The sequence below is a fragment of the Lactuca virosa genome, chromosome 9, assembly GCF_052849685.1.
Source record: "Lactuca virosa cultivar CGN04683 chromosome 9, Lactuca_virosa_CGN04683_v6, whole genome shotgun sequence".
Taxonomy (NCBI): Eukaryota; Viridiplantae; Streptophyta; class Magnoliopsida; order Asterales; family Asteraceae; genus Lactuca; species Lactuca virosa.
The window spans coordinates 106,999,665-107,016,461 of record NC_136434.1 but is presented as its reverse complement, the minus strand read 5'-3'; the positions used below and the strand labels follow the sequence as shown (position 1 = coordinate 107,016,461).

General features: G+C 34.4%; 1 protein-coding gene and 1 pseudogene across 1 annotated transcript; one reads left to right on the top strand and one right to left on the bottom strand.

The window, feature by feature from the left end:
• Positions 1-4,378: 4,378 nt before the first annotated feature.
• Positions 4,379-5,329, bottom strand: LOC145136625 (dehydration-responsive element-binding protein 1B pseudogene; annotated as a pseudogene).
• A 10,547-nt stretch (positions 5,330-15,876) lies between these two features.
• On the top strand, positions 15,877-16,595 carry LOC145139650 (uncharacterized). Its single transcript, XM_079073397.1, has 2 exons — positions 15,877-16,114; positions 16,201-16,595. The coding sequence occupies exons 1-2, from the start codon at positions 15,877-15,879 to the stop codon at positions 16,593-16,595; spliced, it is 633 nt and encodes a 210-aa protein (XP_078929523.1).
• The last annotated feature ends 202 nt before the right edge of the window (positions 16,596-16,797 follow it).

The window sequence follows — 16,797 nt, the reverse complement described above, 5'->3', positions numbered from 1 at the left end:
CTGTTTAGGTGTTGAAATACAACACCTTTAGAAGTTAAATTTTTAGAGATTGGAGCTAATTCGTTTCAAAATGGTTGAACCGGAACATATGTAGGGGCAGTGCAGGTGACTATTGACACAGCAGCAGAGGTTACAATCAGATCTGCAGTAAGGGATGTCGAAGATGCAACAGGGACTGCCGAAGATTCAGCAGGTGGCTGGGAAACATTTTGGGGGATGCTGATGCGAGGTTGGAACAGAAGAAATCCCAATAGGAGACACAGTCGAGAAATGCTGGGAATTTTGAGTTTCATTTTTCTGAAATTTATTCCCATAATGCCCCTGAAAAAAGCCTTTGGAATGGTTAGTTGTGTAGTTGTTTTTCAGATCTTCCTTATCAAGTTTTTCTAGTGTCTCATATATTCCAAACGGGTCTTGTGAAAGTTCTTCATTTTCAAATATTTAAGTATTACTTCCATCTTGTTCAAATTGACCTTGCTCCTCATCATCACCTTGAATAACATTATTAAACTCACACGAGAATGTTGGATTCCAACTGGGCGCCTCTTTAACTCTAATTGGGAAAATAGTACAATCAACACTAACTTTAACCAGCTCGGAGATAATACCAAAGAACGGTGTCAAGATAGATACACAAGACTTGTAAATGTCTTCACCAATATTGTCACCTAAATGAACGATAGTGCCCCATTTAGCCACGATTTGTCTGAAAGCCAACTTGCTCCAAGCACGTAAGGGCAACCCTTCAATATCAACCCAAACAATACGTGTCGAAGGTAAAAGTTTCTATCCCATTTTCTTTTTTCAATGATCCAATGATTCACCACATCACTTTCCAAGAAGTTTTTACACGCCTCCTTAGAATTAAATTCGAACATTGCCCATTGGCCCCTAACATACCAGATATAAAAATTCTCAAATCCATCATCATGATACAACATCCCCAAGTTAGGCAGGGTATTAAAATCTCTAGCATTAACCAAACAAGTTAGCTTCTTATTATCAATAACAAAATCTCCCGATTCAATAACAATAGTGGCCTCACCACTATCTTTATTAGATTTCTCAACGTGATGACCTCTAACTACACTTGCATACGAAGTGTTTGAAGGAACGTGCTTTTCAACCTTAGAAGAGATCTTGTGTTGGGAAGATGCTTTTTATGATTACGTGGGACTGAGGCAAATAATTTATGAAATCCAAACCAAACATCACAAAGCCTCTTAATCATATGATCAACGTTATGAAATCCTGAGAATCTAACAAAACCAAATCTTTTTATCCATACGTGATTTCTTATTTGAAATAAATACATCAACCACTCTACCTAATCGAGAACAAGCACGCCACATATCAGAAGGTATCAGAAGGTAAAATGGTTTCAGGAAAATTCATTACATAGAAAGAATGTACATCAGATCTGTCAATATGATCTTCACGCTTGGATTGAGGTCTATATCGCAAAGTCTTCCCCTCGAGAAATCGATCTTTTTCCCGGCCATCACCAGTCGACGACCGGTAATTTTGATACCCCGTAGAAATGATCACGATAAAACCAGAAGAAGCGTAATACGGGACAACGCCTGCCAACCAGGAAAGAAGAATAGAAAGAGAAATTAAACTCCTCAGCACTGCCGGCGTTTGTACCCGTCGGAGAAGAAGGGCCGAGAACACAAGACGACGGCGTTCAAAATCCAATTCTGAAATCGTCGAAGCTAAAACTTTTGTATATATAATTTATGTTCAATTGTTTTTTATTACATTACTATGTCATATATTCGTTTGTGTTCATATATGTTGAGTTGTGTTTGTTTATCTCCATTCGTTTATTTCATTTAGCATGTTAACAAAGATAAACAAACGAATATAAATAATGTAATTTCTTAAACAAACGAATATAAACAACAAAATTTGTTTGTTTATTCGTATATTTGTTCGGATAACTTAAACGAACAAGAAATAAACAAGCATTGTTCGTATTCATTCGGTTTCTTTACAACCATATACCAGATTTAAAAATTAAATAAAATTTCAATGGGTTATCCATTTAAAACAAGGAAAGAGATAAATAGATTTTGCTTGTAGGAAGGTGCGGAAGCTTCGCGCAAATAAGGACAAAAAATGACTTTTTTGAATAAAATACACGGAATGAACACTGGTAGTTGATAATTGGCAACCGCCAGTTGCTTGCTGTTGCTACTGTAAATTTGAATTAATCGCGTGCTTTTTATCAATGCTCTGGTCCCACTCTACCTTTTGGCCGGTCCAATCTCTCTTCAACGCATACATAAATTGCTTTTTATTAAAGTTTATATTAACAGAATATGAGTTTACAAATTCAATTTGCTTACTAATAAAAACATTAAACATATAATTTAGAGATTAGTGAAACGTTACAAACATATAAAATAAATAAGCTTTATGTACAACACGCATTGTACACTATAAGTCTTGATCAACTAGGTTTTGAGATAGAGACATGACAAAACTATGATTAATTAATGTCAAGACTTGTTTTTGAAATAGAGACATAACAAATCTATCAGTTGTTGACATTCAATTCTTGTACTTATTTTTTAAAAAGAAAAGTATATACTTGTAATGTGTATTTGGTTATTTTAGTTGAGCAGGAAGTTACCTACTATATTAATTTGTGCCAAAACAATGTTATATTTCACAATGAAATGCAAAATGTATAAATTCGAAAATATAATTCGTAACACTAGTTACAAGTACTATTTCATTGATTTAATTGAATCAATAAAAAGGGAACTAGAATAATCATATAAACTCTAAAACTCCTAAGAGCATCATAATATGAATTTTTTTCAAATAGAAAAAACTTTGAAAATGAAAAATAAGAGCTTTTTTAATTCAAAGTTTTTTGAGCATGCTTGTTAATTAACAAGCTCTAAAGCTTTTTCATTTATTGTAGGGATAATGACTTAAAAGGGTAATTTATTTTTCGATTTTAACACATTTGATCACTGAGTTTTTTTTTTTTTTTCGTTTACATCTACTCATTCAACTTGTTAAACTGTACACATTCAGTACTTATGACCGGCTACTCTAGGTTAGCCGGGAAAAATGGCTTAATAGGGTAATATATTTCTCACTTTGTACACATTCGGTCCTTGATATTTTTTTCACATTTAGTCCTTAACATTTTTTTGTTGCAAAATAAGTCTTTTTTGTTTTTGTACTCATTCAATACTTATGACTGATTTCTTTAGGTTTTTCTCACGACGTCTTACGTGGGACAATCATTAATGAGGTGTTTGGGGTTGTTGATGATTATGTCCATCACGATCTTGACTGTTTTGTTGTTTAGGTCTTGTGGTTTGGCTTATGTCTTGTGTTCTGAACGCTGTAACTTCTTCATACGAAATCAAATTTTAACGATTTTTATATACATGTGTTCGTTTTTTGAGTCTACCACAATTTTCGTTTAAATTACTCACGTTAAAAAGTAATATATTTTTACTTACGATCTTTATATTCATATGTTTTTTATGAATGCATGTATGAATGTTTTTTTACCAAAATTGTAAGTAAAAATATATTATATTTTTACAAGAGTAATCTTAACGAAAGTTGTAGTAGACTCAAAAAACAAACACGTGGATATAAAGATCGTGAAAATCCGATATCGTATAGAGAAATTATGGTATTCAGAACACAAGATCTAAGCAACCAAATAGTCGAGATCACAATGAGCATAAACATCAACAGCCCAAACACCTCATTAATGATTGTCTCACGTAAGATGTTGTGAAAAAACCTAAAGAAATAAATCATAAGTGATGAATGAATATAAAAACAAAAAAACTTATTTTGCAATAAAAAAATATTAAGGACTAAATATGCAAAAAAAATAAAAAATAAAAAATAAAAAATAAAAAAAATCTGTACAAAGGGAGAAATATATATTACCCTATTAAATCATTTTCCCGGCTAACAAGAAATAGCCGTTCATAAGGACTGAATGTGTAAAGTTTAACAAGTTGAATAAGTAAATGTGAAGAAAAAAAAAACTCAGTAATCAAATGTGTGAAAATCGAAAAATATGTTACCATTTTAAATCATTATCCATTTATTATATGAGATCATAGCTTTTTAACGGGTTTGAAATATACAACCTCTATAACAACTAATAAAAAGAAAAATAAATAGGGTACCCAAATAAATAAGATCTTCTATTACGAGCTAGAGATACATAGAGCTTTTTCGTTGAATATTTTCATGAAAAAAAAAATCAATCAAAAAGCAACGCTCTAATTAAATATGTATTTTTACCCACGTCAGTCCAAATGTCTTTTGGTAATCACAAATAAGAAGATACACATAGAAAAAATGGTCAACTATTTATTTATATGGTTATTGTTTTTGTTTTGAATTCATGTCCAATATCATCTATACAAGCAATGTTTTGTTAATGGGTTAATTATGGCATTTATCAAAGGATTTAAGCGGAATTTGGTTAGTCAAATAGATGTATATTTACAATTGAAATGTGATACACATCTAAGCATTCAGAGAAAAAAAAAAAAAAAAAAAAAACTAAATCTATCTAAAAGTTCCATAAAGGCAAGTCGACACAAAATTCAATGTTATCATCTATATAATTGCCATACCCCACCGTCTGAGGTGGCGGTAGCATCAATCCCTCCGCCATGCTGGCAAGAAACGCCGGCATCCCAAAGATCTCTTCTTCATCCATGTAAACCACCATTTCCTCCACCTCCTTCGTTTCCACCATCTCCACCACCACATCATCTCTCGGTTTAAAAGCCTCCGCCGCCTCAGCCGCCGCCTTCTTTATATCCTGTACATTGCTAGACTCCGGTACCGACAACCTCCACACAGAGTCAGCAAAGTTCAAACACGCCGATCGTCCTCTCATGGCCAAAACCGCCACATCATGCGCCCTGGCTGCCATTTCAGCGGTGGCATACGTCCCCAGCCACACCCTCGATTTCTTGTTAGGCTCTCTCACCTCACAAATCCACTTACCGGAGTTCCTCCTCCTTATTCCCCGGTAAACCGGGTGTCGCGTCTCCTTAAACTTCTTCCTTCCTGCTCTCTTCTTTGGGTTTTCTGAAGCCAGCATCACTTCCACTTCTCCATATCCAACACCGCCGATGGTGGTGGTGCTACTGCTGCTGCAATCTGAAGCCGAAGAGGACTCAACGGAAGAGTTTTCCGATGACAGTTGATCAAGAAATGGGGTGAAGATATCCATGCGTAGCTTTTTTTGTAGTTGCAAGTTATGAGTGAAGTTAAGGTTTGACTGTTTGTTAGTTTGAGATTTAAGTGATGGATAAGAAAAAGGTGCAGATGTATATATACATGTTTGTGTGTGAACAACTTGCAACTCGTAAGTGTGGGTGGTGGGGGTTGGAAGAGATGGTGAGGGGCCAGCTGCGGTCTACGGAGGAGGAAGCTTAGACGAAGGAGTTAAAGGGGTGGAGATATTTTGTCTGACACGCGTGGGCCTCGTGGTGGTGGTTTATATTTTATATTTTGACTCTTTCTATTAAAATTTAATAGCTGGATATTACCATATATATGGCATAAATAATCAATAACTTGATTCTGTTTTTTATATATTTTAAATTCTATACTTTATACTATTAGACATATGTTAGTTGTGCTATTTTAAGTTTGGATTTACCTTAAAAATCTAACTATATTCCTCAATAATTCACAATATTTTTGTAAGAGCATTTAATATCGGAGATTTTTTAATGAAAAGGTTTATATCTTTACAAAGAATTTTTTTCAATTATATGTTTATGGATCGTTTTATAAGTTGTCAAATTATAGTTGATTAAAAACATAGGAGATACACACAATCACTGAAAAAGCTAATAAAAAATTTGTTAATTAACAAACATTGAAAAAAACTTTGATTTGATAAAACTCATTTTTACTACTTTTCCAAATTAGAGTTTTTTAACTTAAAACTTAAAAAAGCTTATTAAAAGCTCGTATTGAAAATGCTCTTTAAACAATATTTGTAAATAATTTATAATCATTCAACTATTTAAATAATTATAATTTAGCAACTATGTTTTACAATTTGCGGTTAGATATCAAATTATCAATAGTCGTTACATCCAGTGTTGTAAAATTCGCCGAGTTGGCCGATTACTCGTCCAAGTACTCGCTACTCGGCCCTTACCGTGGCGAGTTACAGAATCCGAGTAATCCCCGATCAGACCCTTATTGAAGCGAGCAATGTTGTAAAACTCGGCCAACTTGGTGATTAATATGTATAATATACTTAATGATTTATTATTTAACACACATGTGATTATTAGTACATATATATCTTAAATTTTCAATAATTATTCACGAAGTGCGACCATTGTGTATTTTTCAGTTTTTGTGTATTCACATGTATCTAATTATGTTATATATTTTAAATCAACTTATGGTTTTAACTTATGATTTTGACATATATAATTTCCCTAAAAATATTTCTACATGAAGTACCGAATTCGAGTACTCCCCGAGTACTCGCTACTCGGTAGTCGGCCGAACAGGTATCGAGTAGCGAGTTCTACAACCATGGTTACATCAAGTATTACAAACAAATAATTATCCTCTAATATCGTCAAGCAACGAATTAGTGGCAGATATGATATGTCGTATAAAGCCCTAAAATTATTAGCAGCAGTATTTTTGTTCACTAAGGTAGTGTTTGTTTTTTGTCTGCAGATCTGCGTGGCCTCTTCTGTCTGCGCCTCGCAGACCACGCGCAGACAGCCTTCGCAGACTGTTTGTTTTTTTGAAGACTGCAGACCTAAAAATGTCTGTGCGCCCTCTTCTTGGCGCAGATGTGGACCAAAGTCTTCTAACATCTTCAGACATCTTCTAGCCTAAAAAAACATATATATCTTCATTTTTTTAATTTTTTTTAATTTATATTTTTTCCAACTTTATTAATGATAAATAATTTGAAAAAAAATTACAAAACTTAAAAAAAAAACGTTCGACGATACAAACATGATATTTTTGACAAATTTATAAATAAAGATTTATTACAATAATAGTCGTTGAAGTTGTTTATATAAATATGAAAAAAAAAATCATAATATATTCTTATATTTTTTTGCCAAATTTTGTAAAACATTATTTAATACAATATCGTCAATTTCTCGAGAAAAAATATTTATGGTACGTTTTTAATGGATTTAATTGAAAAAATCGAAGTTTATTTTCATCCATTTATTTATCAAATTCTTTGATCACTAATTATAATGTTTAGTTATAACTTTGCAACCAAAGTTGTTGGTGTTTATCAAATATATACGTTAATTCATACATTTTTTATTTTTATTTTTATACAATAATACATAAAAGTTGACTAGATTCTTTAATTATTTATAACAAAGTCATAAAAATATTAAAAAATCACTTTGAAGTTTAAAAAAATCAGTTTATTTAGATTTCAGTTTATTTTAGTAGCCCGCAGATGTTAAAAAAACAAACAGTCTTCTTTTTTCAGACTGCAGACGTTTGGTCCACCTCTTCTACTGAAGAGGTCTACAGATGTGGTCTGCAGACTGCAGACATTTTGCCTCAGAAAAAACAAACATCACCTAATTTGTCTGTCATATCTACCTATCTTAATAAAAGACTCATTCTTTTACACATGCCTCTTCCACAATCGTTTTCAGCCAAAAGTGATTTTACCATTATACCCTTCTATTTGCCCTTATGGCATTTAAGGCGTTTATTCCCAAAATCACGCATCTTTTCCTCCAATTTTGCAAACTTGGTTTTGGAAACGAGATATTGATTTAAATTTAAAATACATGAATCTCGCAACAAATTTCAAATACTAGAGTTATAGAGGAAGCTAGGGTTTGAATCTTTTTAAACTTAATTGTTCATATTCTCTTTCTCCCCCTTTCGGTGTTTGACTACAGATTCGCTCAGAAATTCAAAAGAGAAAAATACATGTGCTAACTAAAGCTATTCTTTTGTTCTCGAAAGAGATAGACATATGAAAATCTCAGCTTTTCAGCACCTGTTTTGGTTCTGATATGTCTTCGATGAATTGCTTCAATTTCTACACATCAAGTGTTCGATGAATTACTTTAGCTATTCTGCACAACAAGTGTTTGTGCTTTTACCGGCATGAAGGTAATAATCTATGATTTATCTAAAAATACACTCAATTCATTGTAGATTAAGGAAATGTAAACCAATAATTGTAAATTGATATTACTCAAATAGAAGTGTTTACCTAAGTTTTGAGGGTATAATTATAAATTGATTATTCCGGCGAGCTCAATCATCGTAGAGACGGAATTGTTAAGGAATATGGAAAAAATGAAGTCGCTGGATAGCTTTTCGAAGATTTGATGACTTCAATTATTTTGTTGCTGGTTCAGGGCGTTATGATTTTGTTCAAGTGTGATGAATTTGAGAATCTTTGTATCTCATTCATATGTTGACATTAATGAGAAATTCATGAAACTTCATTCTTCAATATGTTTGATTTATAGTAGTGTTTTTTATGCATCAGGAATTTCATAATGGTGATCTTCAACACTGTGAAACAAGTCATGACAAAATGGGGTGTACGGTTCAAGTAAACATCATAAGTGGATTGCCCAAATGGGAGATGCAAAGGTATATAAGTTTTTTTGGATATTTTTTTCTTATTTTTCTATGAATTTATTTATTTTAAATGTTCTAAAGATATTTCCATATTTTATTAATAAAAAAAATTGTATCTTGTTTTCAGGTGGCCTTGAATGTGTATGAAGTGTTATACTTGAGTCACATTTCAATTATTTTTTTAGATTATCTCCAATATTTGAGTGCAGAATTAATGTTGAACTTGCAATTCCAGCGTGAAACCAGGTCTACGAGTGTTTACAGGATTCACCATGAGTTTTCATCCAAGATCATAGGAATTTGTGAGATATTATATGATATTTATAAATCATGATTAATTTGAAGTTATGTTAGAAAATTACTAATTTAACATTGACTCACTGCTCAACTCCTCATAGGTTTAAAATTGCATGGCTCAAATCGGTTACGAAAAGCCTTATACGAATTACAGGGTGAGGAAGTGTGCTTCCATTTTCTTTAATTTTTTGCCTCTTTTTTCGCTTTTTTTTGTTTTCCAAATTAAAATTTTGCTAGAAAATTTATATCTTTTTGTTTTTTATTACAGTTTCGATACTGACCAGAGTGTTGTATCACTCTATATGACAACAATTGGATCCCTTTCACATTTAGTAAAAAATGTCATCCATAAAGGTTTATTCATATCTAACCACGTTCTTTTGTTTCCATTTAATGGATTCTATGGTGCAATACACATCACTTGAAGGATTCCAAGAAAGATATCATAGCTTGCATGTAGGCTCTTGAAATCCATCTTTAACAATTTGATCAAATCAACACCTCAATAAAAAAAAGGGAAAATACCGCTAACAGACAAAAAAGGGGGCCAATTTCAAAATTTAGTCATAAAAAATGACTTTTCCACTTATAGACACGCATTCCGCGGAGGGCCCTCTGCGGACCTCCGCGGATCGATATTACCTCCGCGGAGAGGGGTATTTTTGTCATTTGCCCGTCTTCTTTTTGACAAAATCGGACCCTCCTCTTTGGTCCCCCCACTGGTCCCCCGATTCCTCTTTGACAAAGACGGTTCTCCACATCGACTTACCACCGAAGATTCTGGCGACCACGATAGCAAACGACGTCATTTTCCGACGTCCAAACCGGCGACCAGGACTTCGATTACGACGTCATTCCGGCAGTAATGGAGGACAATCTCCCCAATATTTTGAGCGACGGTTTAGGATCCCGGGTATTTCTCACATTCCTTTCTTTGGATTAATGTTGTATATGTATGAAATTTGTTGAAAACCGGTTATATTAAACTGAATAAATAGGCAAAATAAAAAAATTTAGATAGCAAAAAATGGAGTTCGACAGGTGGGTTCCGGAATGGTGATGATCCATTCCGCGGAGGTGTATGTCTTTCCGCGGAGGGTTATATCAGTCCGCAGAGCACCCTCCGCGGAGTGAAGTATCCTGTTTAAAAAAGCGGATTTGGTCTATCCGCGGAGGTGTTGGTCTATCCGCAGAGCCTTCTCCGCGGAATGACCTTAAACATAATTTCCTAATTTTTTTTCATGTCCTTTTATATTAAATTAAATTAAATTAAATCTTATGTTTTGCAGCATTTAGATCTCAATCAAAAAGCGGATTTAACTTTAAAAGGTGTAGTGGGTACTATCATTAAAGATTATTTTCCGCGGCTGACACAATCACAACGACAATTATTCGAAGCTTCGCCGTTTGGAATATTCTTAGGAATGCATATCCCACATGGTGATCCGTTACTTGTGCATTTGATGATGTTGCACGAAGTAAGGTCTCAAGAAGTATTTGAAATGGGGAGGTTTTTTTTTGATATACAAGGGACGCATTTGGATTTTGGTGAAACGGAATATATTCTCATTTGTGGTTTAAAGGTTGGTCCTTATGTGGATTTACTCCACGATGAAAAAGGCCGGTCAAATTCAAGTCTTCGTGCTCGGTTGTTCCCAGACATTTCTGATGCGCGTATGCGGTTGAAAGATTTGGAAGACTTCATTATGTCTCCAAAATATTTAGCAGTTCAAGATGAAGATGTTGTGATGCTTATCCAGCTTGTTTTTGTGTTGAAGGGACTCCACGGACGGGACGTTAAAACGTGCATTCCCGCTGCAATATACAAGCTTGCTGATAATAAAGATGATTGGAACAGGTATTACATTTAAATATTGTGTAAAAATAGAATACAATAATAATAACTATAATATACAATATGAAAATTGCAGGTTTGCATGGGGTACGTATTTTTGGAGGTATACTTCGCGGATGATGCGTGGAATGTTTAAGAAAATAGTAGAATTTAGACAATTCAAGGAGGTCAATCCCGAATCCAAGAAAATACACAAGTATACCGTTCCTGGTTTTATGCTGCCGTTTAAGGTTATTTTCTAATAAATTTAATTACTTATCATTGTTTTGTTTTTATACGATAATAACATTGAACTTCGGTTTGTAGTATAAAATATAATATCATGATACTTAAATTTTCTTTCTATAGATCTAGATTTTGGAGACGTTCCCCGAGGCAACCAAATTTTATGTACGCATCCCGACAGAATTGCCGCGGATGAGGTCGTGGAGAAGTAAAACACCGTTATCTTGGGATAACTGTCGTCGAATAATCAACGTGCTTGTGGTATGCTTTTTATATTAAGGATTATTTATACTTACAAATTCCAACGTATTTTCATTTTAAACTAACAATTTGATTTTAATTTTTGTAGCCTAACAACGTACCTATTCCAGTCGTGGCAAATGGGACGGAGCTGATGTTGCCGTTTTATGTTCGCTACGTCAATTGGACTCTTAACCATGAAGAGTCTCCTCCACCGCAACATAGTCCGGTCCGAAATAGTCCACCTGTTGTTGCCTCGCCTCCTCGAAGAACTATATACAAGTCGGATACATGTTCGATTGAATCTGCCACAAATGCTTCTTCCTCGCAACATCCTGAAATAGAAACAACTTATACGTCAAGCGACACATCAACGAGGGTCGTAAAGAAGAAGAAGAGTAGCACAAAGGCATTTGTGAAGCGTCTACTAGGCGTTGGGGCTGAGTTATCATCTAAAGTAGATCGTGTATTACATGAAAAAGATGAGCCAAACAAACGGTTTGTAGAGGAGGAGGAGGAGGAGGAGGAGATGATAAATGAAGAGGATGAAGAACCATATTACCATGATACACAGTTCGACTATGGTGGTTTGGAGGAGAAATTTGTGCCTACACCTACGCATGGTGAGCCGTCACAAGACGTGGGTGAACATGACACAAAAATAGTGACTCTTATTGGTAGGCCGCAACGAAAGAGGGTTGTTGCATGGTATCAGCGGACTCCGTTCACAGTGGTAAAAAACTCATATTTTAAATTTGGTATATTTCTAAAATATTACATTATTGACATGTTGATTTTTTAGATGCAATCGACAGCAAAATTGAAGAAAATCAGCAAGACAAGGAAGAAAAAAATAGAGGAGAGTCCTAAAAAAACAAATGAGGACATTGTCAATGCAGAGAGTAGTGACGTTTCAAACCATCTCTTGTTGGACAGTATTTATAGTAATAGTCCGATGAGTTTTTGGAAAGAATGGAGTGTGCTCTCTTCCAAACTCATCACTAAACATAGGCTGCATATTCTCCCACTAGATATGGATTTTTGGTCGAGGTTACTTTCTGTTACTGACAAAGGGTGGTTACTTTCTTCGGTAACATTCCTTTAATTAAAATTTTAATTATTTTTTAGACTAGAATTTATATAAATAATTCTAACATTTTTATCTTAAAATGTATAGCATATTGCGATATGGAGTTCCTTGTTGATGGAAAGGCGGCCGACGAACGCTAGGTGGACGATATTTCCACAAGAAATCAATTTGGAACCCGGAAAATCATTATTTTTAAGGAATGTAGCAAATGGTTTTGGAGGTTGTCCTAAATGGAAGGATGTGGATATGGTTAGTTAACTTTAATAATTATTATTTTATAAATATAATATTACTGAAATTACGAGTATTTAATTTATATTATTTTTTGCAGGTTCTATCCGTAATAAATGTTATTAGTGCCCATTCGTTTATGGCGGTGCTACATTTAGATACCTGGAAAGTAGAAATTTATGATTCAGCACGAATTGCGGGTTACTTCTCAAAGTACTTAACTGGTGGAGAATTCACAAGTTTTGGAGATAGTATTATCTCAGAGTTAGATGTCATTGAGTACTGGAAACATTTCCCCGTTGGACACAAAGACAAAGCAAAGCTGGAGTTTGTTGATGTTGTAGACGTGTCACAACAAGAATATAGTCTTGACAGAGGGGATTGTGGAGTATTTGTATGCATGTTTATGGAAATGATTGTTTCGGGGGTACCAGTGAAGATTTCTACGGCACGTAGAGATGCGGGATTTCTCTACAGAAATAAGATGGCAAATGTTATTTGGGATACTATATAGGCCTAACTATATAAGTTGATATTAGGAACTTTGTATATATATAATAATATTAAATACTTGTTTCTAGTATGTAATTCAGCAACAAATGTTACGAAACCATACAATCAAACACAATAAACATTACAAATAACATAAAAACATTACAAAAGAGTCGTCTACATGAAAAAGGTTTCTTACGACTAACAAACATTACATAAAACATTGGAAATAAAACAGTCGTCTACATGAAAAAAGGTTTATCTTTTACCAGATTCCAAACGTCCGTATACTCGAAATCAGATGGCAAATGTTATTTGGGATACTATATAGGCCTAACTATATAAGTTGATATTAGGAACTTTGTATATATATAATAATATTAAATACTTGTTTCTAGTATGTAATTCAGCAACAAATGTTACGAAACCATACAATCAAACACAATAAACATTACAAATAACATAAAAACATTACAAAAGAGTCGTCTACATGAAAAAGGTTTCTTACGACTAACAAACATTACATAAAACATTGGAAATAAAACAGTCGTCTACATGAAAAAAGGTTTATCTTTTACCAGATTCCAAACGTCCGTATACTCGAAATCAGTTCCATCAAACTCGCACAAGTAATATCCATTCACGTCTTGAAGAAGTTCTTCAGCATCTGCTTGAGAGCGTCGCATTTTCTCATGATTGTAGCATCGATTGAACCATGTGACTTTAAACTTTAAATCCATCCATTTACTAACAATATCAGGTTTTAGTCGTTCTTGTCCTTGTCCGACCTGATAGTTGAACAAAGCTATTAGGCGGGACCATTCATCACCTACAAGGCAATGAGGGGGAGCCACTACTGTTAGACCCTCGTAAATGGTAATCCAACATTGTGTTAGGACCAACAACTCTGTTGTCGTCCATGGAGATGTACCCTTTGTTGGAGAGGCTGCATTAGATGGATTTGCTACATTCAAAGAACTTGGTACATTGGACGCCATTTTGTAAATTGATCTCTATTATCAATTAAAGATTTGAATTTCGTATAGATACCACGTTTAATATATATATAAAGTTTCTCTACGCGGACTGACAAGTCAGTAACGCGGACTGACAGTTCAGTAACGCGGACTGACAAGGTTTACCGTGTATAAAAGGTTTCTCTACGCGGACTGACAAGTCAGTAACGCGGACTGACAAGTCAGTAACGCGGACTGACAAGGTTTACCGTCTATAAAAAGTTTCTCTACGCAGACTGACAAGTCAGTAACGCGGACTGACAAGTCAGTAACGCGGACTGACAAGGTTTACCGTGTATAAAAAGTTTCTCTACGCGGACTGATAAGGTTTACCGTGTATAAATAAATATGTAACGTGGTGTCGAAAGAACCAATCCTACCGAGTTGTCAAAATGAGTTCAGGCAATCACGTATTAAGAAAAAGTTTCTCAACCCTACCGAGTTTTTTCCATAATCTGCAAAGAACTAATCCAAACACCTTCACGTACATTACAAAAGATCAGTACAATCGTTTCAAAATTTGTTTTGTGGCATTGGGATGTGTGGTATGTAATCCGTTATAATAAATCATTTAATTACCTTAGGTTGTTATATACCTAATATTCTTATCTTCACTTGCAGATTCGTACGTTTGTCACGTCCATGATACCAATCATATTCGTTGATCATGTACCTCTAATTGGGACGTACGTAACATCCATGTACATTGCGGTTGCTTTAGATGGAAATCATCAACCCCTTCTCATAGCGTTTGCTTTGGGAACCATAAACTGTGACGATTCATGGTTATGGTTAATGAGGAGGCTTAAAGAATGTTTAGGTGACAATACAGAAGTTGGTTTCATAAGCCATATGTCTGATTCCATAGACTTTGCAGTTCAAAGAGTCTACCCTGATTCATATCATGTCTATTGTTGTAAAAATATAGCCGAGAAAATACGCGCTTCCACCGCGTGGAATACAGTGGTAGAGCAGTTGTTCTGGAAGACTTGTAAAGCGTATAATATGTCTGATTTTTATGCATGTTTGAACTGATGGGTTTTCAGCATTCTAACACTCCTATGGTGTACATGCAACCCTAGAAACCTTGGATCTATGTTTGACTATGATACATGCAAATAATTATTTTTCAAAGGTTCTTATCCTATCTAGCATGGCATGGGGAACTTGAATCAAATAAAGCTAGTAGAATGACTTACCTTGTAGTTGTAGTTGATTGCTTGGAGTTTTAGAGCCTAGCACCAATAGTGTGGATGCCTCAAATGGAAATCACAAATCACCACAAACTTGGAACTTTGAGAGAATAGTAATCACCTTCTTGAAATCGGCTCTCTTACTTTACTCACCACAACTCGTGTGATTTCAAGAACCAAATCCTCCTTTATATAGTGTGGTGGATTAGGGTTACATCCATGTAAACCCTAATACCCATGTCTTTTCATTTCCATGAGATTCATGGGTTAAAGCTCCATGGAGTATCCATGGACTTTCCATGCAAGCCTAGCCCATTCCAAATAAGCATTAGCCCACACTATATAAATACAAGAGCCCATATTTAATTAGTCATACTTTTGATCTCTAAATTAATTATAGATTAATTATAGATCAATACTAATTAAATAATATGATTTTATATTAATATATTAGGACTTATAATATATTAATAAATCATAACTTATACTATTCTCAAACGATTATCCATAAATTGTTCGGGTGAAGTGCAACCCAAATGGACCATGCTGGGTCGGGTCAAGTACACACCAAATATAGTTATGGACTTAGACACTATATCCAACATGAACAACTTACAAAATCAGGTTAATTGGAATCATCTTCATTGGCTTGACAATATTCCCATTGCAAAATGGGTAAGGGCTTTTTTTCCTAGAGTACGTTTCAATATTAAATTCATTGACATTCCCGACGTTGTCAATTGGTTTAGAAGAAACACGCATGAGTTTCCAATTACAACAATCATTGAAATGGTCCATGACTCAATGCAAGCAGTGTATCTTCAACGTGCTGCTTTTGGAGGTAATTATAAGTTAGGACATAACTTAAATGGTCAATTGATATGTTATTATATGTTATGCCATCATAATTTTTGTTTATTCATTCAGTACATTTCACAGGAGATTTTCATGGCCTTTTAACGCCTTATGCACTTAAGGGGATTCATAAAAGATTTATGCACTCGGATGGTTGTAGGATTATGCATATTGTTAGCGACAAATATGAAGTGAGTAATTATTCAACAACCGAATATGTGCAATTAGATCGTGGTATTTGTAGTTGCGGTAAATGGCAAAAATGCGGTATACCTTGTGAGCATGCTATAGCTTCACTACAAAGGCTTGAAATTGCAGAAATCCATAGAATGGTAAATTTAAAGTTAAGCACCGCGGTGTATCGAAATGGTTATCAAACTGAGACGGTCAATCCTATTCCAACCCGCAGGCATTGGGAAATACCAGTTGAAAGTGTTGTGGTCTTACCTCCACGACAATTCAGTTGAACCATATTAATTTGTATTCAGTTGTATGTTAACCGTAGTTGTAATGGTCTGTTGGCGTTGTTTAGTTTTTAATAATAAATATTTACCTTTTAATAAAAAATGTTTACCTTTAAATAAATAAAGTATGGATGACAATGACTAGACAAACAACTCTGCGGACTGACAAAAATTATTGCGAACTGACAAACACCTCTCTGCGGAT

Excerpts from the sequence above, each read along its gene's own strand:
- LOC145139650 (XM_079073397.1), top strand. The coding sequence starts at position 15,877 with ATGAACAACTTACAAAATCAGGTTAATTGGAATCATCTTCATTGGCTT. Across the intron at positions 16,115-16,200 it reads TCAACGTGCTGCTTTTGGAG|TACATTTCACAGGAGATTTT; the intron begins GTAATTATAAGT and ends TTATTCATTCAG.